Here is a 20,850-nt window from a genome sequence, read left to right on the forward strand (position 1 = left end):
GCTCCGGTGAGTGGCATGGTGGGCTGGGGGGGAGCACAAAGTGACAGAGCTGCTCTCCTCTTCCTGCGAGCACTGCTGGGACAGTGGTGGGAACGCGCCTGCAAGTATCCATCACTAATCACAGAAGGGTCTGCGCTCCTGCTGCTGGGTTTGGGGTTTTCTTTTTTCCAGCCACAGAAGGGGAAACTCATGTCGCAGTGCCAGGGTGGCCGTGCAGGGACAAACCTCTCTGGCAGGCGCTGAGGCCGGCAAACAGAGGAGGCACAGCAGCAATGGCTGCCCTCTGCATGGTGGTGCCCCCAGCATCAGGGCAGCAGCTGCCCGTGGCGCAGAGGGGACCCCAGAAACTGCAGCTGCCACTTATGCCTTAAAAGCCAGGAGGGCGATGCCCGGCAGATGCTGGCGGGAACTCTTCCTGCTACCCAGGCGCCTGGAGACCCCCCGCTTGTCCCCGAGCAAGGGTCACTGCGAGAACAACCTCTGATGTCTGCTGCGCCACGCTGGGCAGCAGCGATGCGTTTATTTAGTGTTAAAGGGAGGGGCACCACCAACAACAGAAGAAGCAAATGTACACAGGAGAAGGGACCGAAGAGTTTGGTGGCTTGCGGTGATGCCAGCAGCTGGGCCACCCTCCGGCAGTACGCCAGACTAATGAAGAAGCGGTCCCGCACAGAGCGCCGGGAGTCTTTCCTGGAGGATGCACAACCATGCCAAAAATAACGCGGGGATCGGAGGTGTACAAATACCGGCCAATGGCGAGCCCTGCCCCCTGGTCGGACTCACAGTCTCGGGAACCTGCTCTTGGAGAGGTATTAAGCCCAAGGAGCCGCACAGACACTGCGATAGCCAGCCTTGGAAAGGAGACACCACGTATTTCTTGCAGTGTAACCAAAAGAAACGAGGTGCTCTGCAAGGATAAAGAGCAACTGCTGAAATAATTAGTGCGGGTTGGCACTAAGGGCATGTGTGCGTTAATGACAAGAACACCTGCCCAGGCGTGGCAAGGCAGCTTGGTCTTGCCCCCCTGGTCTGGTGCCCGGCTGCAGAAGGCACGGTGCTGCTGGCTGTCAGCACCCAACACCTGCAGGGGGGACGAGAGGGAGTCACGCAGCTGCTTGAAGGGAGCTACAAACCTGGTGGGGAGGAGTGTTCAGTCCGGGCTAAGCATCCCGGAGGTAAAGCCGTCTGGTGGTGAGCTTCCTGCTCGGGGAGGATGATTTTCGGGGGCGATTTGCAATTTCAGCAGAAGTCTTAGCGTCAGCACCAATTAATTTCCTCCCCCAGCCCCATCTGAGACCCAGATGGGAGGCGTAAGCCAGCCTGTCCTGAGTCTTTTGGCGTTTGCAACTTAAATATGGGAGCAGACTTTAGTAAGAAATCATTTTTGCTTTCCTGAAGGGTCACCCCATATCCTGCAATCGGTGTTTGCAGCACGAGACCCCTGTCTGTGTTCCTCCCCAGTGATACTGCCAGGGTGAGCTTTCTTCACATTTTGGTATCGACCACCTGGCTAACTCCTAATTCACTGTACGAGGGAGACAACTAGGCTATCCGACACTGCTGAGACAACTTGAGTGACCAACAACTCAAAGGTAACAAAAGGACTGGGAAGTAATACAGAAACATGACCTAGCTTTGAATCTCCTGCCTTTTGGTTGCTTACAACGGAGGTGTCCAAAAAATAGCAGTTGGGAAAAATTAAGACATCCTATTTACAAGTTCATATGCACTTAAAATACATAATTGAGCCCCATTCCTCTGACAATGCGTGTCATGCACCCGCAGAGAGAACGTGGCTCGAACGGTCATCAAAAAAATCTTTAAAGTTTTTTTTTTTTTCCTTAAAAAAAATAAGTTATTTTAGACCTGACAAATCACTTGCCAAAAGGAAGCAGCTGTTAAACAGAAGCAGTTACTCAGTTATACAAGGGCAAAGAAAGCATCAGTCAATGAGCTTTAGAGGCTTGTATAACGAAGGAGGCAATTTTGAAAGCTTTAAGAAATTCACTCTCTGGCTAACGGTGGTTTGCCAGCTTTCAGCGTGCATCAACCCAAGTTTAAAGCTCTGGGGTTTCTAATCGCACCTGGCCGGCCAGTGGCAGGACGCTACACCCTGCGGCTCACCTGCGTGTAAGCTTCTGCCAAGGGGTGGTGGATGGGAATGCTCTGCTGCACTCACCATGGTAAGTTGGCGGCACGGAGCCGGCCCGTGGGAGGAAGGCAGCGTGGGGCAGGGGGAGCTCGGCCGGGGCTCCCCCCCCCATCGTGGCTGCGTGGGGTTTCACGCCACTGCTCCTCCCGGTAATGCTTTTGGCTGGCAAGCACCCGCGGGCTGGCGATGTGGTTTGTAATGCTCAGTGAATTAATTGAGACCTGCCCCCCGTCCCATCCTCCCCAGGGCTCGCTGCTCTGTGTCCACATCCAACCACAGGCGGCTCGGGACCGCTGCAACCGGCTCCTACCTGCACAGGGTGGAAGCGCAGGGGTCAAGTCCCCCTCCAGCTGCCTAGGTCCAGACCTGGAGCCCAGGTCCAGATCACACCGCACCGGGGGAGGAGGCAGCTCCAGTCCTCCACCCCCTCTCCCCGGGGCCAGATGAGACACTGGCGGAGCCAAGCCTCGGTCCTCAGAGGAGAATGGTGAGAGCTGGGTGCGGGTTTTCTTGCCGGGGATCTCTGTGGGCGGACGGAAATGGTGAGAGTTTCATTTCCCCGTGCTACAGGGGCAAGGGGGCGGGGAGGGGGCGTCCGAGGAAGTTCAGTCCATCACAGGACGAAAAACAGGATAAGCACCACCAGCAAGATGACGAAGAGGATGATAATTGCACACCACTGCCGTCGATCTGTAAGAAAAAGGAAGCATCAGTCTTCCTGCTTTAACTGAGAAGTAAAATCGGGGGAGAGCTTTTCTTCACTGTACTGCTAGGAGCCCAATTTAAGCTCAAAGAAGCCATAAAAAGCCAAAGCAGCAGCTCCTTTGGCAGCACGCCCCACTGCAGCCCACGGGGCAACAGCGTTTCTCCTCCAGGATACATCTGTATCAACCAAGTTCAAACAGATTTGATAAGCCGTTTCAAAACTATCAGGAGGAACAAGCAGAGAGCTGCTGTGTGTTGCTGCTCGTTCATGGAGTAACCTGTTTGCTAGAGGAACAAGAAGGGGTCTGGTGAAAGCTGCCCAAAAGAGCTCTGCCAGGAAGAGCTTGTGGCAGCTCCCCTTAGGAGAGTGCCAGGAATGAGGTTTCCCCTGGACATCTTTACACCTCGCTGGCCCCGTGCATGCTCTGCAGAAGCTCAATGCTGTATTGCCTCTGAAAGCTGCTATCTGTCCATAGCCACGTCTGCAATGGCAGAGAGAAAGCCCCTGTGAGACGATGGTGCAGCAGTGGGGACAGGGCTGCTGCCACCCCCTAACTTCTGGGCACAGCAGCTACCCCGGGAAGAGCCCTCCTGGTCAGCCCCAGCACATGCGATGCCACGGATAGCAGAAATGCTCTTTCACAGCTCTCAGAAGCACTCTGCAATGATCGAAGCATTTTTCCCAGAGGAAAGGAGAGATACGCAAGGTTTGCCAGCTGCCACTGGGCTACGGGTGACCCAAAGTGCACTGTCAGCACTCCAAATGGTCTTTCTAGGGCCGTTATTTCCACAACCTCATAAATTCTCTGGCCAGCCTAATCCTGCAGAGCAGGAACACTGCTCCTCCTGACTCGCTGCTGCCTCCACAAGCTACCCAAGCACCCATGGGAGAGGGGTAACGGAGGAGGCGACCGCTGGGCACACCGCCAGCGCTCAGAGAGGCGAGCCGGCGGCGGGGGACTTCCCAGCAGGCACGCCGGGCTTCCTGTTTGCTCTGCCCGCAGCGCCCTGCCAGCCCACCAGCTTCAGGCACAGCCTTATAAGGACTTTTCTTATGGGTTCAGCCTTCCCCCGGCGCAGAAATCGCCTCTTTCCTCTGCCAGCTGAGATACATCTGACTGACAACAGGCCTGCGGGCTGGCAGGTGCCAGCGGCCCGAGGGCAGGTGGGATTTGGGAAGGGGCTTGCTGCAGGCAAGCGTTTGGTGCGGGGCAAGCCACACATAGTGGCGAAAGTTTTATGGCACCTTGAAAGCTTTTGTTCCACAGGCAGCCCAGGAAACTGCAGCAGAGCAGGAGGCTGCAGAGCTTCCCCTCCTACCATCTAGAGGGGGATTTTCCCACTGCAGCAGTAGCAGCATAAATAGAAAGGCATCTGTAAATAAAACAAAGGCAAAGGACAGGCTGCAGAGCAGTGTCTGGGCAGGAGCAGCTGCAGGGCTTGGAAGTCTTCCCCCTCTTTCAAGCACGGAGAGCTGCTGCCTCTACTCTGCTCAGGTCTGGGATGGCTGTCGGCAGGTGGGAGCACGTAGCGTCCCAGCCCAAAGATCCGAGGGCTTGCCTCTCCCTTTCCAGGACTGGATCCCATGTCCCAGGACCTACCGCTCGTCATGTGAGACACTTTGGCGAGCTTCTTCATGACATTATCAAGCCGTGAGTGAGTGCTGTCTAACTCGTGGGAGAAGTCATCCAGCATCCTGGGGACAGAGAAGCATGGCACTCATCAGCAAGCAGCACATCCCTTTGGGGATTTCTCAGCGCGCTCACACACACTGATCAAAACACCGATGTGATTAGCGTATCACACCTTGGTGGAGAAACACAACGCGGCCTGGTCTCCTGAAAGTACCCAAGGCGGGGGAAAAAAACCTGCTGAAGCAGCAGCTCTGCTTTGGTGGAAAGTGGGAAACCATTTGGGACTCCTGTCGGACTGGTCCCCCCTGCGTGTTCGTGGCTGAGCTCTATGCACCCCTGCAAGGTGAGAAGTGGGGGTTTTCCTCCTTTTAAGAGGAAAGTCTCGTTTATAATCTGCGATGAGCAGAGACTGGTTAGATATATCTAGATGCCAGCTTGGACTTTAAATCTCTTTTCTTGTTCAGGGCTTGCAGTTGAAGCTAAAATCTTGTTCCAGTCATGTATCAAGCAGGAATGAGATTTGCAGTTGCTTTTAAGGTGCTTTTTAAGCTCTGCATGGAATTTACCCCTCTACTTCCTCCACACAGCGACAGTAACGAATCTGAAAGCCTTCCTGCAGCCGTGCTTTGTCAATGTCAAGAACCCATTTGATGAGAAACAAGCATGTCCAGAATTAAGGTACCAATCCAATTGTCTCCAGCCAGTGGGACTTTAACATGTTTCAAAGGACAGTCTCCTTCGTCTGGAGTTCTAGGGCACCTGTTAAACCTTTACTCAGTGGGGAAAAAGAAAAAGTTGTAAAAAACTCATTGCAGTAGTTATCTGCTACTGTCTAGCAAGCACTGATGGCTTACGTGATGATCTGAAAATGGACACACCACACTAATCTGCTTCCACGACAGCAGAAGACTCTCACGCTGCAAGGCTTCGTACAGGACGTGGGTTTAAAGTTCCTTCTCTCCATAAAAGAAGACAACACTTCACAAGGGACACAGCCCTCCAGTCGCTATCAGCCAAGGAGGGTTTTTAGGCATGAACCCTTCAAGCCTCTCTGGAAGTGGTAGCTGTTAGCCTGCACAACTGGAAACTTTATGCACTTGTTTGCAAAGGACATGCACTAGGAAAGAAATCTAATTTATATGTAAATGGGTGGATGCAAATTACTTTGTGAGCTACCCTTTAACCCTTTGCGTGGGTGAGGGATGTTTTTAGCTTTAACTATGAATAGTAGCTCTGTGCGGCATGTTTCAGAGCGGCAAGGCAGAGCTGAGAACTCCCGGGTCAAGCAGTTATCCAGGGGCAGCAGAAAACCTTGTGGAGTGGGAAAGCACCCAGTCTCCCCATTACACAGCACCTCCCTCCCTCATCTGTTCGGTACTGCTGGCTGCCTGAAGCCAAGGAGTGTAACTCTGTGCCTTAGGGGGAGTGTTTAAAAAGAAGAAAGAAGGAAAGCTAAACTGGCAGCGAAGCCTGCCCTAGGTGCAGGCTTTCAAACAAATGAGACTGCAGTTGGATCCTTGCAGGCTGCAGTAAGAAATGCTTTCCACTGTCTAAAATCAAAGGCCGGCTAGGAGAGGCTGCCTGAAGGACTAGTAAATTCAAGGCCCTAACAGGGGCAGAGATATGCGTGCGAGGATCTCCAGCTGTGTTGCAGCCAGCCCCATACCAGGTTTTCGGCGCCACGTCTCACACTTACACTGCTTGCTCCTCCAGCTCCCCGCCAATGCGCTGGGACATGTTCTTCAGCACCCCGATGCTGCCAGAGACCAGCTCCAACTGCTCATCTTGCTGCTCCACAATCAACTGGGGCCAAAGAGAAGGGAAATGGGCAATTACAGGTCTGCCACCTCCTGCAGCTGGGTCAGAGCCAGCCAATCCGGTGGACAGATGCTCGCTGCTTGGCCGGCATCAGCTGCGGGGCCTGGGCACAGACCTAGGCCACCAGGAATGAGGACCATGTTCCTAAGAAATGCTGGAGAAGTGACAGCTGCAGGAAAGCCTCCCCAGCATGGCATCCCTGCGGCACAGCAGGCTGCAGTCTCCTGACATCCCTGCAAATCCAGCCTCAGCTCAGCCATGCCCCCTCCCTTCCCTGCTGCACCCACTGCTAAGGCGATTCTTGAAAGCCACAGGGGGCTGGTCAACAAAACCTCTGCAAGCCCCCCTGCCCGCAGCAGGTACGGCAGCAAGCACCAGGGAGCCACGCTGATGCTGTGCCTGGGAAACGCAACCTGGAACATGCTGCACCTAACAAGGGGTTAATGCAAGTAAAAGGCTCTTGCAGCTTCTACAGCTAAAAATAGCAAGCCTGGCTCCGAATGTGCCAAAGGAATAGGTCTGCTGATGTTTTAAGTCATTTTCAGGGCACAGTCACGCTAAGGATTAGATTTACCCTAGTTACCTACTTCTGAATCTATTTATCTTCCTAGAGTCACTAGGTAAAACTTGTCTGAAAGCCGGGGTGGCATCACGGGTCAGGAGCTTTAGCAGAGTTTGCTGCCTCTGAGAAGCTGCCTGTTTAAAGGCCTGTGTTTGGGTGGGCTGCTGCACGGGGGTCTGCGTGCTGCCCAGGCACTTCTCCAGACGAACTCTCCCAGTCGTGCGGAAGCACCTCGCCAGGGGTTCTCGCAAAGCCCTCGCGCAGGCTTTCTCACGAACCTCATGTTGACAAAGGCAGGAAAAGGAAGCAGGCACGTGCTCCTGCTCCTAGCCTGTTCTGATGAAGATGCACACAAACAACAGCAACCATCAGCTCATTTTTTAACGAGGGGAAGCTGCGTAAGAGAAACGGGCTTTCTTCTGTTTGCAACATTTCTACTCTTCCAAGGATTTCAGCAATCCTCATAGTATTAAAGCTTAGCATGCTACAGCTTCCAGATCGTGTTGTTTGCCTTCTGTACAGAGCAGAAGTCCCAAGCCTCAGGGGTTAAAATCTCAGCTCCAAGATGTATCCAAAGCTGTGCTGTACGGGGAACACATGCACAGGTATATGCTGCAAGCAAAGAGCAGGGCTGTCAGGCTCCTGGATCCAGACCAGCCAAGGACTGGATTTTTTTTTGGCTCTCGCAGCCCGTACCTCATCCCCCCTCGGCACCCATTTGGCAAGCAAAGCCATTTAGTCCACATGGTGCCAGCTGCCTTACCTGTTGTTGAGCTTGCTGCTCCTCGATGAAGTGTGAATTTGCTAATTGCAGCTCCCGGTCCAGACGGCCGTATTTGTCAGGTCCAGAGCTCCAGCTCTGACTCCCACTTTCTCCCAGAAGTGCCTAAACAGATGCAGAGAGCCTTTAGCAACACCTTTGTGTCTGCTCACACCCCGTCTACAGGGTGTAGCGGGAAGGCGGACGAGGCAATACTCTTGTACACACGCATACAGCATCCTTTTCCTCCCGCTCTATTGCTACTCAGTCAGAGTGCTGTCACGAACTAAAACGATGCAATGCCAAAATGCCAGCCTGGGAAGTCTCTGCAGCCTGATATTGCAAATACACCTCTAGAGTATGACCGACAGACGGTATAAGCAGGAGGGCTCCACAGCACAAAGGACTAGCAAAGGTCCTCCAAAGAGCTGTATAGCTTGAACTGAACACTGTGCTACTAATGACAGGGGCTTAAGAGGGTCTGGATAAAGTACTTAACCAGTTGATCTGACAGTAAAACAGTGTTGTCAGTCATATAACCACAGCAGTGTTGTACGCTCATGTTCTTTGATTCAGGCTACCTGTTCCTCTGGCATACCGTTCAGTTGCCAGCATACAGATTACGCTTGCCACCTGCTCTACAACCTGAAGAGAGAAAGGTTGTGCAAAGCCAGCAGAGACGTGGCTTTCCAGCTGATTAAGTCTGGTCCCTGGAAGGGGTATAACACGACCAACAGATGCTGGAGAATGAATGTGGCCCGCAGGTGAGGAGCTGCACCCTGCAGCACTACAAATGGGTTAGGGAGCCCACCAGCGTGGAGGCAAGGCCAACTCATAACAAGACCGTCTCGCAGCTTTTGGTCATGGGCAGGAGGGGACGACCGAATATTTCTGAAGAACAGCAAGACAATGACCAGGCTGCTCTGGCAGGCTAAAAACGAGATGGTCTTTACAGTTCATCTGCCTTACAAGGTTCAAAGAGGGGTGAGGAAAGCTGATGGACGGACTGTGCAGAATGCCAGCAGGACATCTGGCTTTGCCCCAGAGACAATGAGCAAGCTCCTGGTTCTCTCCAGTTCGTGGCAAGCGTGGCTACCACTTATTTAATGTGGTGCACTAGTTTTGCTGCAGCTTCAATAGAAAGGTCTCTGCTTGCCAGCCTTAGCCTGTGAGGGTCAGGTCACCACCAGCCAGCCTCTCAGACACAGAGGCATGCTGGAAAAGCTGCTGCAGCCCAGCCCAGCACAAGCTTCACGGTCTGGAGGGAAGGCGAGGGGCTGGGGAAGGGAGAGGAAGACGGCAAGGGGAAGTCAGTTTTCCTGACCAGATGTCGCCGCGTGAGCTGGGCCATATGGTCTCCTGCAGCTAGCAGGAACTTTGCGCAAAGGAAAGCAGCAAAATGCAGAGACAGCTACAGACTTGTTTGAGCAAGGGTGTAAGGGACTTTGCTTCTTCAAGTGTTTGCCAAGCATGTCAATTAACCCCGTAAAAAGCTCAGGAATCAGCTCTGTGCTTCTCAGTAGCTTGTTGCAGTTTGTCATTTTTGCCACAAGTGGTAAGACTGATATCGCCAGATAAGTTAATTGTATGAAGTGCACACCAACTTTTACTGAGGCAGCTCTGGAAGTCAGCTCCGAGATCTCCTTACAGCCTCCCTGTCAGCCGGGGAGGAGCACAAGCTGCATCTATTTCTATTCCTTAGATTACAAGTGCAGACAACCTGAGACTCCTTGAGCTTCTTCCATCTTCTTACATGGCTAACTATTACGAGAGGCAGCTGTGTGAAAGGATATTGCAGCATCTTGGCTCCTAAATACAGCAGAGTGCAGGATTACATTCACTGACATGGATTCTGAGTCTGTTCCCCCCAAGGAGGAGGGAGATTCCCCTTTCCACAAGATGATGCAACACTGAGAGTTGTATACAACCAGATCTGAAGACAGACAGATGGCGAGTGCTGACTTACTGCTTTGAGAGACAGGCTTGGAAGAGGGTGGCAGCAATGCGCCTGCAGGAACCAGCTCTCTCAGGTTAGCAAAACGGACACGGTTTAAACACACAGCTTTGCTGCAGCATGCAAGCCCCTTCCCAGAACAAAGGTTTTTAAGGGGATGAACTACAGACAGGATATATATTGTAATTACAGCTTTTACGCAGTTTTGATCAATGCTATACGCTCTACCTTACGATGTGGGGCCTCGGAGTAAGTGGAAATGGAAGTTTCACCCAACACATACCTTAAGACAACAGCTGCTAGAGCTGATAAATCCTCCTCACTCCTTAAAGTACCAAACAGCCACTGGATTCACTTAACTTGCCCGTTTCTCGTTCTCACCTGCCTGTTTTTTCTTTCAGCCAGTGCTTGCATGGAGGAGTTTGACATCTGATCCTTCATTTCCTGTTTGTTCAATGAAAGAAGAAGTATGTGAGCATTGGATTTGAGGTGACAGGCAGTTTCAGGGTGCTACAGGGCTGTCTATACCCAGCAAGGTTTCTTTAGGGGGAGTGAGGGAAGGGAGATTTTCTTTGAAAATGTACAGTTTTGAAGGGTCTGGAAGGATATTGTAGAAAGCTTCTTCGTAGGTCATCTAAATAGTTTTACTAATACTAGAATCAATGACAATGGGATATTTTGAAAATATTTCTTATTTACTACTCATTTTGCTCCACTACAGCCAGAAACACTTTGATTTGTATAATATTAAATGAATGTTCCCATTGACGGACTGTAAGGAATAGTCACGCTCTTCAAGGTCTTGGAAGCCTGTAACCCCCTGTACTTTATTCCCAGTTGCATCTGGTTTTATATTGCATAGGATGAGATAGATTTCCTATCCTGTGGCCATCCTTTCTGACTGTGCCTACATTTTCTCTTTTATCAATCAAGTTTTGCTGTTGAGTTCTTGTAGAAGATCGCTAGCCACAGAAGACTCCCCATCACAACGTAAAGTAGTCTAGTTTTTATACAGTAGACTAGCAAGTAGTCAATATGATCTAGCAGAGGTTGATCCACCAGCACAGTTCTGACGTTGCCAAAACATTTAGGTATGTTTGACTGTTCAGAGATGTGTAATATATCACCTAAGAGCACCAGATCCCACTGGGTTGCTTTTCACTGGCTAATGCACATGCTGCTGTGCATCACGAATTCCCCCACGGAAACTGGAAGTCAGTTGCATAATGCAACTAATGAATTTCATTTAACAGTAAGAGATGCTGCTCCAAAACCCATTAGCCAGCAGTTTTCAGCCAGGAAAAGAGGACCATAGAGCGGGCTTGCCTGATCTTGCTCATTTGGGAGTGGACTACACCGAGGGCAAGGCAGCGAGCACATGCCTGCTACCTGGGGCCAGCGCGGTTTCGGGATCAGTTCCCGGGCAGCAAGCCTTAGGAACTGCATCCAGACCACAGGACTGCAGGTAGGGTAACAAGCTTGCTGCCAGCCACAGCAATGCATTTCATGAAGCAGGAACATCAGAGTGGTGAGGGGCAGCGGAAACTAACCTATGCTCAGTGTAGTTATTAATAGGGAGAAAACTTCCTAACTAGCAGCTTGTTACCAGGCAGTGAAGCTTTTGGGAAGATGTTTCTTCTCTATTTATTACCACCAAGTTGTTGAAATCCTCCTTTTGCTTCTGAAGTGTGAGCTTAAACTAAAAAAAAAAAAAAAAAAAAAAATCTTCCTCGAGTTAAAAATAAATCTAGTGGTTGTTTGGACTATTTTGTAGCGGTAGGAAGTTGCAGTCACCACGTCAATAAAGCTAGGCTTTAACCAGCTGTCAGTGTTCAAAGTGGACTCTCTGTTTTTGAAAACTAGCACTACAAAAGCACAGGACAGTCACGATTTCCTTCAACTCTGAAGGGAGGCTCCAGCCTCCCCTGCATCGCAGCGGGGTCTTTACTCTTCCTCCCCAGTTACTATAGGTTCCCAGACTTGCTGTTGCAAGAGAGGTGTGAAGACTTAAAGCGGCAGCAGCAGAAAAGGAGGGTATGCTATGGGGCACCTGCACCCCCAAACCCATCTGGGGCAGCCCCAGGAGGGAGTGCATGGGGAAGAGAAGGAAGCCTGAGAGAGAGCAGGTAGCAGGTTTATTCTCTGCTCTCCAGTTCAGCACAGAAATGGCCACAAGCTTTCCTTTTTTTAACCACCTAATCACTCCCCCTGCCTTCCCCACGCTCCCACCCCAAGCCCACGTTCCTTACCCTGACCACCTGCCGCGTGCTCGTGATGAAGGCTTTCCTGATACCCAGCTCCGTTGCATCGAGGTTGAATTTCCGTGGGTTTGCCTCAACAATGCGTAAGCAGTGAGTCAAGGAGTCCCCGTTAGCAGTGTTGGGTACGCACACAAATACACAAACCCCGAGCGTGCTGCAGCGGGGGTCTACCAAGTGGCTACTGCGCTGTGCCTCTTCCCAAAATTTGATTAGCAAAGTACGAAACACTGGAGGAAAAAACAGGCATGGCAGGAACATACTGTGCAGTACATGCACCAGTGTGAGGTTTCTCTCTTGCATTTTTTTTTGGTTCTCTGATGTGGCAGAGTGCTTTTAGGAGTGTTCAGATGAACACAAGGGAAGAGGAGTATTTCTGGAAGCCAGCCTAGAGTATGACTGACTACACAGAAATCCAAATTCATACAACACAATATGCTTTCTAGAACAAAGCATCTTAGAATATACCTTGTCAAAAGGAAAACAAAAAGGCAAAAGGAAAATCCTTTTGCTGAACACATTTGCCTTAATTTCTCATTTGCAGTTTGAGAAAAGCTGACATAAATGCAAAATTCAATCCTAAATAGTCCTGATTTCTGCAAAAAGTAACTACTGGCAAGCACTGGTACTCGGCTATTTAGTACAACTCGGGAACCACACGCCCCTACCTCCAAAGGACCACAGAAAGGATATTAATTGTTTCATCCAAGTCTTCTAGGTCCCACTCAATGCTCCGCAGGTTGTTCCTGAGCTCATTAGTGGTCCAGTCAATTTCTTCTCTTGTGGCGATGGAGGGATCTTGCAAGAGCTCCGTCCACCTCTGGAAGAGCCCCTGGGCAGTGTTCACGGCTTTCTGCACCTCCCTGCAGCCGGGGTGATTAAAGAGAGGTGAAGGGATTATCATCAGTTGCTCTGCAGCAGTCACGCCAGGACAGCCCCATGTCCCGCTGAGCGGGGAAGCACAGCTTTCACCCAAACATCTTTCCTTCAAACAATTTTTAGTTTATTTTGTAAAATAAGGATTTGCCCTACCTACTGGACAATCCCATCTCTCGTTGCAGCTCAAAGTGCTGAGCAGCAACAACTTACAGGTCAGCTATTAATGAAGGGACCTATTTCTTTAGGGGAGGTTTCTGTCGAGTGTCACACAGGCAAGCCAGGGCAGAGTGTCTGAACAAGGCAGCTCTTTGGCAATTAATGTTTTGCATTCCTCTCAACAGCTTTGCTCTGAAGACTCTTGACTACCTATGTAAGATACCCCAAGGGCACACAGAATTACAGGAACTGTCCCCACAATACAGCCAGGCAGACTGTTGAGTGCAGCACTGTTTATTTTAATTCAGCATTTAAAAAATACACAGTTCTACTACGCTGGCTTAGGGAACAGAAGTCTTTTCTGCTGCTCTAAGCTTTTTGGAGACGAGTGCATTCACAGCACGGCAAGGCAGGCTTTGCTGACAGCAGTGAATGCTACTTTGATGGTTTGGGGCAAGTGGGTCTGTAAGTTCAGGTCACGGCCCATCAGTGTCATTATCTGTATTTACAAACTCTGCAGTCCTGAGCTGTGAACTGGTCCCCCAGATTCATGGGGAGCCGGGACGAGGGATGCAGACAAGACCAGACTTTGCTGGTGTGAAAGGGGCCACCACGAGCCCAAGAGCTTGCACACGGCATCCACATAAGATGCAGGTGTTTATCCCCAGTGAAGGAAAGCAGGTTATCAGCAGGGGAAGCCCAGGATGGATGACCCTGCAGGGGTGCCAAGACTGCAGCTCTCTTTACGTTACACCATGGCCTGAAGTACTCAACTTTGCTGTCTAAGCTGCAGTCTCTTGGCACCCTGACGCATGTCCCTCCTCTTCTCGCACGCCTATGGCTCCGAGTCTGCCACATCTAGTGCCCTAAAGTCAGCAGCCCACACTGAGCATCTGGCAAGCTTCATTCCTTCCACTACTTGCTAGCAGAGGTTCTGGGTTTGGTTTTTTTTTCATCCAAGCATACTTGGGGAAGTACCCACAAGCAGGAATTTAAAGCAGAGCTGGATGTCCTCTGATGGGAGGAGTTACAAACACCAGGAAAGCAAACTAAATGCAACGCTGGTGATTCCACCACCACCAGCCCCTTCCACCCGAACCTGCCAGGTAATAATTAATGCTGAGAGCAGCAGCAGCACATCCCCTCTCCCCTCCCAGCCCTTCCCTGCAAGGCACGGGAACCTCTCCGGAAAGTTTGACAGGATGTTTGCTCCCCACCCATGGCAACTCGTATTTTTTCCCCTTAGCACCAGTTCAACCTGGCAGAGTGATTCACTTTCCCTGGCTGCACCAGCATCCCTTCCCACACCTCTTGCGCGCGCATGGCTTTCCCCACCGCTCCCCTACAAGCACCTCTGCTGCTCCTGAGTGGTGCTCCATTGCGATGTGGGACAGGCGACTGGCCCGCAGCTGAAGCTGGCCCCAGGGTGGTTTTTAGACTAAGGTGCTTTCACTGTATTAATTACAATTTTCCTTTCCTCCTGCCTCGACCACCTTTGGTTTGTGTTTGCCTTTGTTCAGGCTCTTCTCCACTTGCTTCCTTTCACGGCCACCGTCCATGCTGCAGTTTCTTTCCCAGCTTGGTCCCTGCTCCTCTCCATCTTTCCGCCTGGACACCACGGCCCTGGCTTCTTGGGGATGCCACCCACGAGCCAGCCAGCCCTGCTCTGCCTGCTGTAGGGCGACATTTCCCAAGCCACTGCCACCTCGCTCCGACGGCGGGGACATCCGGGCAGGCTGTCCCCAAGCTGGGCCAGCGCACCGGGAGCCGCACCTGCAGCCAAGGCAGCGCTGCCCCTCCCGCTTCCCCGCCCGCCCCTGTACCCGGGGGTGCACCTACAAACCTCGGGTCTCCTTGGCCCGGAGAGCGGGGAGCGCTTCGTGGGGGGAGGCCCGGGCGCGGCCCGGCACCTGCCCGGCACAGCGCCTCGCCCCGGGGCCTTCCGCGCCCGGCTGTCGACGCCGGGCACCCCAGCGGGGCCCGGGCCGGGCCCGCCCCAGACCCCCCCAGCCGCAGAAGGGGGGGACGGAGGCGCCATTTTCCCCCGCCCCGGTCGCCTCCAGAGACCCCCGACCGCCGCGCACCCCCCACCCCCCGGGCCTCCCCTCCTGCGGGGCGGCCTGCGCCCGGGAACGTCCCCGGCCCCCATGGTGCGGCGTTTCTCCCGAGGGTCGGCGCTCACCCCTTCACCACGAAGAAGGGGTCCTCCATCGACATGGCGCTGCCGCTGCCGCCGCCGCCGCCGCCGCCGCGCGCCCCGGCCGCCGCGCGCCGCCCGCCACGCCCCCCGCCGTCACGCCCCGCCCCTTCGCTCCGCCCCGCCCTCGCCGCCGCGTGCCGGGCGCCTGCGCACACCGCCGGCGGTGGGGGCGGGCTCGGGTGACGTCGCATTCGCCGCTTGAGTTGCGCGCCGCCATGGCGGCTGCCTGAGGAGCGGCGCCGCCTCGGCGGGACCGCCGGTACCCGGGGGCTGCCGGGGGGCGGCGGGTGCCCCCCAGACCGCTGCCGGGCGGGGAGCGGCCTCCAGGAGGGGTGCGCTGCGGGGAAGCGGGACCGTCCCGGCTCTTCTGAGGGCTTTTCCAGGCCCGGGGAACCTCCGGCCCGCTAGGCACCGGGCAGCCCTTAAGTGCTCGGAGGCACAATGTCCCTTTCACCCCGTCGCCGCCGGCTTCACGGCGCTGAGCAGGCACGTCCTGTGCGGGGCTGGGGCGGCCGCCGCGTGCTGGCTGCCGGGCCATGGTCCCTGCCAGGGTGTCTGGCAGGAGCGGCTCGATTATGCTGTGTTCCCGCCCGGTGGGGGAGGAAGAAGGGGAGAGCGACAGCCAGTCTGCTCTGCTCCTGCTACCCTTCCTGCCACGGGAATGAACAGGCACGGCTTCCTTCCTCCTCCCTTCTGCAGGGCGAGAACAGCCCTTTGGCTTTTGTCCATCCCAGGGCGAGGACCCCCTGTTCCCTCACACCCCCCTCTTAAATCTCTGGGCTCCTTAGTAGTCTCAGCTGCAAGCACAGATAGTCCTGGGCTTAGAAAACCTGGCAGGAGAGGAAGGGTGCCCATGCAGTGCTACGGGATGTTCCCATATACACATGGCTGAACTCCCTCTCCGTAGCACTCTGCGTGGGGGATGTCCCTGTGTTATTCCCATGGGACAGGCAGGCCCGATGGTCGGTTTTGCAGAGGCTTGGCCAGGAGTAATCCCCCAAATCTTTGCCCTCTTGACCAAAGTGCATGTCCCGGCCTGTGCTTTCTGAATGTGGCTGTGGTCCAGCATCATCCCTAGCAAAGGCAGTGCTGGTTCACTGAGGGAACAGGCACAAAAACCATTCGCAGAGATGCCTCCTCAGCATGTGAACTGGATACCTCACTTTTGCAGTCGCAGCAGCTTTACTCATGAGTATGGGGTGGGAAGGCTGTGGCACATGTAAAACCGGTTTCGGCAGTTTGCAGGGTGGGAAAGCCACCTCCTGCTCCAGCCAGCCCCATGCCTGGGAAGCCGCAGCTTGCCAGGTGTGGTGCAACAGGCGGCAGCTTTAGGGCTTGTGTTTGCCAGCCCTTCCTTGCTGCACCTTGGATGGTTTGTTTCCCACGCCGGCAGGTTTTGGGGGGGTCCCTGCCAAATGGGCTTGTTCTGAGCATGGGGGGTTCCCTCCAGAAAAAAACAAGAGTGCTGAGGAGACGCTGGGCCAGTTACGTCTGTCCCTGTACCCCAAAGACCTTGTAGTCCCCAAAACCTCACGATCCTCACATGATTTCCACCTGGGCTTCACACTTCAGAGCTCTCACCTTCCCCACTGCCGCCATTCCCCACGCTGTGCTGCAGCCCTCATCTCCTGCTCTGGCAGCTTTGGGCTTCTTGCTGGGATAAAGGAGGAAAACCAGTGTGTTTCCAAGCAGGGGAAGGAGAGTTTGCGTTGGGCTGGAGCTGCTCGGCAGTTCTGGTTTCCTCCTGCCAACAGTGTCCCAGCAGAGACTTGGTAGCTACCAGGTACCCACACTGGCTCTCCTTTGGGTGCTGCTGCGCTCTGCAGGGACAGCGTTTCCTGATACGCTGTGCCTTAACGACTCACGTATCGCAAATGGGCTCAGAGGTGGCAGGTTGTTCCGCAAAGTGCAGGACACCATAACTTGTGTGTCGGAACGCGCACCCTCAGCAGGGACACCCCTCTGAAGCAGCCGGCTGGCAGCTTGGAGCATGTTGTAGCCTCGTTGTTCTCTTTTCGGAGCCTCCGAGGGATTTGGTTGTAGTAGTTAGGGTGCTTAAAGACATGGTGTGTTCTGAGCAGTGCACCAAAGGTTATTGGGGTTAGACTTTCATGAGTGTTTGAACAAATCTATCGGGGGCAATTTGCAGTGCTCTCCTTTTGGTGCACCGAGGCTGCGCAGTTTGGCTTGCTCTCACAAAGCATCCCCTGAAACCTTGGAATGAAAAAGGGAATGAAAAAGGGAAAAGCTCTCATAGCCTCTGTCACTTACTAGCTAGGAAATTCAGAAATCCTTTAATAAATTATATGAACACTTTATTCACTTCACTTCGTAGAAAATGGGTTTTATGCGTTTGCAAAAAGGTGTAAAGCTTTGCAGAGCTGTTGAGGGCTGAAAATAGGGTGACACTACCAAAATGTAGGGAAGTTGCAAACTTTCCAGGAATAAAAAAGGCAGCCTTTTCTTTGATGCTGGAAATTAATTTAGGCGATGTAGTAAATGATTTAGATTTTCACATGAAAGCCACTCCAACCGCACTGCTATGTATTTTTTAGAATGGGGGCATTTTTGCCGTTTCTTGTGGGAAGCTCTGATTTTTAGGTTTGGAAGCACCGGGGAGTGTTTCGGTAGCTTTTCAGTGGGCTTGGCTAACCGATTCCTCCCTGGGAGGGGAGTGCTCGGCGCATGGCGCACAGCTGCAGAACTGGTCAGGAAAGATCTGATTAAACACTTCTGTGCCGAAAAGTGCCAACTCGTCAAAATCCCAACCATCTGCAGGAAAGAACTGGGCTCACTGAAACTTTTATCAGGAAAATTTTTGTGGCATGTGTGTACACGCATGGGGGGGGGGTGGTGATCCCATACTAGCCTGGTCCAAACAATATGCATCTGGTGTGGAAGAGATGGCTTTTCCTCTCAGGGAAAAGCTGGATTGGTTTTAATTTGGATTTCTAAAAGTATAGGGGATTTCCCCCCCCCCCCCCCCCGAAAAGGTTTTACAGCTAAAGGAAGAAGTGATAAAGCAAATGGGTTTCAGATGCTTCGGTGTTTTTCCTCCTCGTTTGCATTTTTAGTGGAAGTTGTTGAAGATTTTCAATGGTGGTTGTAAGAGGAGGATTAAGGCAGTGATAACTTGATACAAAACCCTAGTCTGTAGCTAAATATTCAGTGTTGTGGTGGGCAGTGAGGGTTTACATCAAATCCCAAGGGTTTACATCAAATCCTACCCACCTGTGGCCCTTCTGCATTTGTAACTAGGTTTCCTGAGCCTCATTTTTACAAATCTGTGGTGACTTCACTGTGAAGCGCAAAGGGGGCAGGTGACACGAGGCCTCAGCCGTGCGATGGCGTTGCCACAGAGGCAGCGGCTGCCTGGTCAGCAAAGGGGGAGGTGAAGCAGCGGAGTTACAGGTAGCTCTGTGTGCCACAGAGCCGATGGAGCGGGTTTCCTTGGGCTTGCAGTTGTCTGGGAAGGAGTGAAGCCTGACTGAAGCTTTTCCTGTGGTCATGGCTTTCCTCCTGTTGCTCTCTCTTGTGGGCTCTCTGTTGCCTAACGGGAGCTGGTTTCATGCTGTAGCTGTGCCCTCGGGTGGGTTCGTAACAGTCTCTGTTCATTACACTGTGCTCTGCCTGTGTGCAGCAGAGACTGCAATTCCTGACTGGGCAACTGAACAAAAATGGTAAAAATACAATCAAGTATGGAATAAATGAGCAAATGCAACGTGGTAATTCATGGTAGGATGCGGGATGACTGTTCAGAATAAGGGTGTTGTGGTTTAACCCAGCAGGCAGCTAAACACCACACAACCGTTCCCTCACTCCCCCCACCCCCCCAGTGGGATGGGGGAGAGAATTGGGAAGAAAAAGTAAAATTCGTGGGTTGAGATAAAGACAGTTTAATAGAACAGAAAAGGAAGGGAAAATAATAATAATAATAATAATAATAATAATAATAATAATAATAATAATGATCAAAGAATATACAAAGCAAGTGATGCACAATGCAGTTGCTCACCACCCGCCAACTGATGCCCATGCTCAGGTTCCTGAGCAGCGGTCACCACCCCCCGGCCAACTCCCCCCGGTTTATACACTGATGACGTCACATGGTATGGAATGTCCCTTTGGCCAGTTTGGGTCAGCTGTCCTGGCTGTGCCCCCTCCCAGCTTCTCGCTGGCAGGGCGTAAGAGGCTGAAAAGTCCTTGACTAGTGTAAGCACTACTTAGCAACAACTAAAACATCGGTGTGTTATCAACATTACTCTCATCCTAAATCTAAAACACAGCCCTGTACCAGCTACTAGGAAGAAAATTAACTCTATTCCAGCCAAAATCAGGACAAAGGATTGTTTTGGAAAAAAATTAATTTTTCTCTTCGTAGTGCATGCGCAATCGGTTATTTAGTGAAGATGAAAACAGGAAATGAAATTGAGCAAGGTGGCATTATTTTCTGCAGGGTGAACCTCTGGAACGGCCTGCCACAGGATGCCAGGGATGCTGAGAGCTTACCTGGATCCAAAAAGAGATTAAATTACATGAGTAGCGAGGTGCTGGACTGCTAGAGTCCTTGTTACTTTTTTAAGTGGGTGAAATTAGAAGGAACTTTTCCCCAGCAGCTTTACCCTGTAACCGTTCCTCGTTATCCCCATGTCCATGGATGACCTGGCCAGGGCTCTGGGCTCCATCATGTAGTCAGCCCCGCAAGCCAGGTGAAGGACGAGGTGGCCAAAGGAGGGTCCCTACAAGAGGGAAGGGGCACAGATCAGAAGGAGCAGGAGTGAACGCCTGCTGGCAGGCACAGGCGTTTTATTTTGCAACTTCCCTTGATGGTGGGAGGAGGAATTCGGCACAGAGAGGATCTGCTCTGCCCTTGCTGCTCTGGCCAGTGGTTGCTGCACTGGGGACTCAGAAGCTTCCCTCCTGGCATGCCTTTTAATAAGCAGTGTGTGTGGTGTGCTCTGCTGGCAAGTCCCAAGACCCCGGTCCCCCCTTTCGTTAGCAGGGAGCAGAGCAGGCAGCCTCTCCTAGGATAACGGCTCCATGACTTGGAAGCATCATTGTGCAACCTCCCCATCACGCCTAAGCGGGAAGCAGTCGTACAGAGGACACATCTGCGCTCTGGGATGTGCAGAGGGCTGCAGTCATCATTTGCCCGCCAGCTAAAAGGAAGGTGACATTGAGATACAGGGAGAGAAAAAAAAAATAATTAGGCTGAGACTCCTTTGGGCAGGCGATCTACCCCACAGTTTGCTGAACTGTGACTTCGGTTGGCTCCGTGATTAATTTGAGAAGTTTAACCCCGTGCTGGGCCGCAGGTGAACGCCACCGAGGGTGCCTTCTTCTTTAGCAAAGAGTTTGCTGGGGAGCAAATCACTCCAGCGAAAAGCAAGGGCTTTGCTGGGCAGCCGGAGGGTTGTCTGCTGGGCTGCATCCCAGGGCTGTCCTGCTTCTTTTCCCCCTGGGCACAAGGCAGCCTCCGTCTTTGGAAATGGCACAGGACCCATTGCAGGCGTATCAGAGAGGGAAAAAAAAATACAGGAAGGTGGACTACAATAGCAGGGTTGTCTGATAGGAAACCCCGGACAAATAAATGCATTTTTTTCCCCAGGAAACCCAAACCCGTTCCATAAAACACTGAAAGATGTGGGGCCACATTTTTCCAAGGGAAATGGCTGCCTGAAGAAGCTGATAGCTAGGAGTTGGATTTTCCCCCCTCTCTTTGTGTTTGGAGAGGCTCTTGAAGGAGTAGCAGGATTTCTGATGGGCAGGGGG

General features: G+C 52.6%; 1 protein-coding gene across 2 annotated transcripts; it reads right to left on the reverse strand.

Annotated features, from left to right (window-relative positions):
- Window positions 1–481: 481 nt before the first annotated feature.
- Window positions 482–15,116, reverse strand: STX6 (syntaxin 6). 2 transcript variants are annotated; one of them, XM_076339694.1, is made up of 8 exons: window positions 15,061–15,116; window positions 12,537–12,706; window positions 11,835–11,929; window positions 9,967–10,029; window positions 7,635–7,757; window positions 6,188–6,294; window positions 4,459–4,553; window positions 482–2,842 (listed from the first exon to the last, which is right to left on the reverse strand). In XM_076339694.1, the coding sequence occupies exons 1-8, from the start codon at window positions 15,093–15,095 to the stop codon at window positions 2,766–2,768; spliced, it is 765 nt and encodes a 254-aa protein (XP_076195809.1). In that variant the 5' UTR covers window positions 15,096–15,116; the 3' UTR covers window positions 482–2,765. The 2 variants fall into 2 exon arrangements, with proteins under 2 accessions (XP_076195809.1, XP_076195810.1); XM_076339695.1 differs by lacking the exon at window positions 4,459–4,553.
- Between the last annotated feature and the right edge of the window lie 5,734 nt (window positions 15,117–20,850).

This window comes from Aptenodytes patagonicus, chromosome 5, assembly GCF_965638725.1.
Source record: "Aptenodytes patagonicus chromosome 5, bAptPat1.pri.cur, whole genome shotgun sequence".
Lineage (NCBI taxonomy): Eukaryota > Metazoa > Chordata > Aves > Sphenisciformes > Spheniscidae > Aptenodytes > Aptenodytes patagonicus.

Excerpts from the sequence above, each read along its gene's own strand:
- STX6 (XM_076339694.1), bottom strand. The coding sequence starts at position 15,095 with ATGTCGATGGAGGACCCCTTCTTCGTGGTGAAGGG. Across the intron at positions 7,758-9,966 it reads CTGAAAGAAAAAACAGGCAG|GCACTTCTGGGAGAAAGTGG; the intron begins GTGAGAACGAGA and ends GCATCTGTTTAG. Across the intron at positions 6,295-7,634 it reads AGCAGCAAGCTCAACAACAG|TTGATTGTGGAGCAGCAAGA; the intron begins GTAAGGCAGCTG and ends CTTTGGCCCCAG.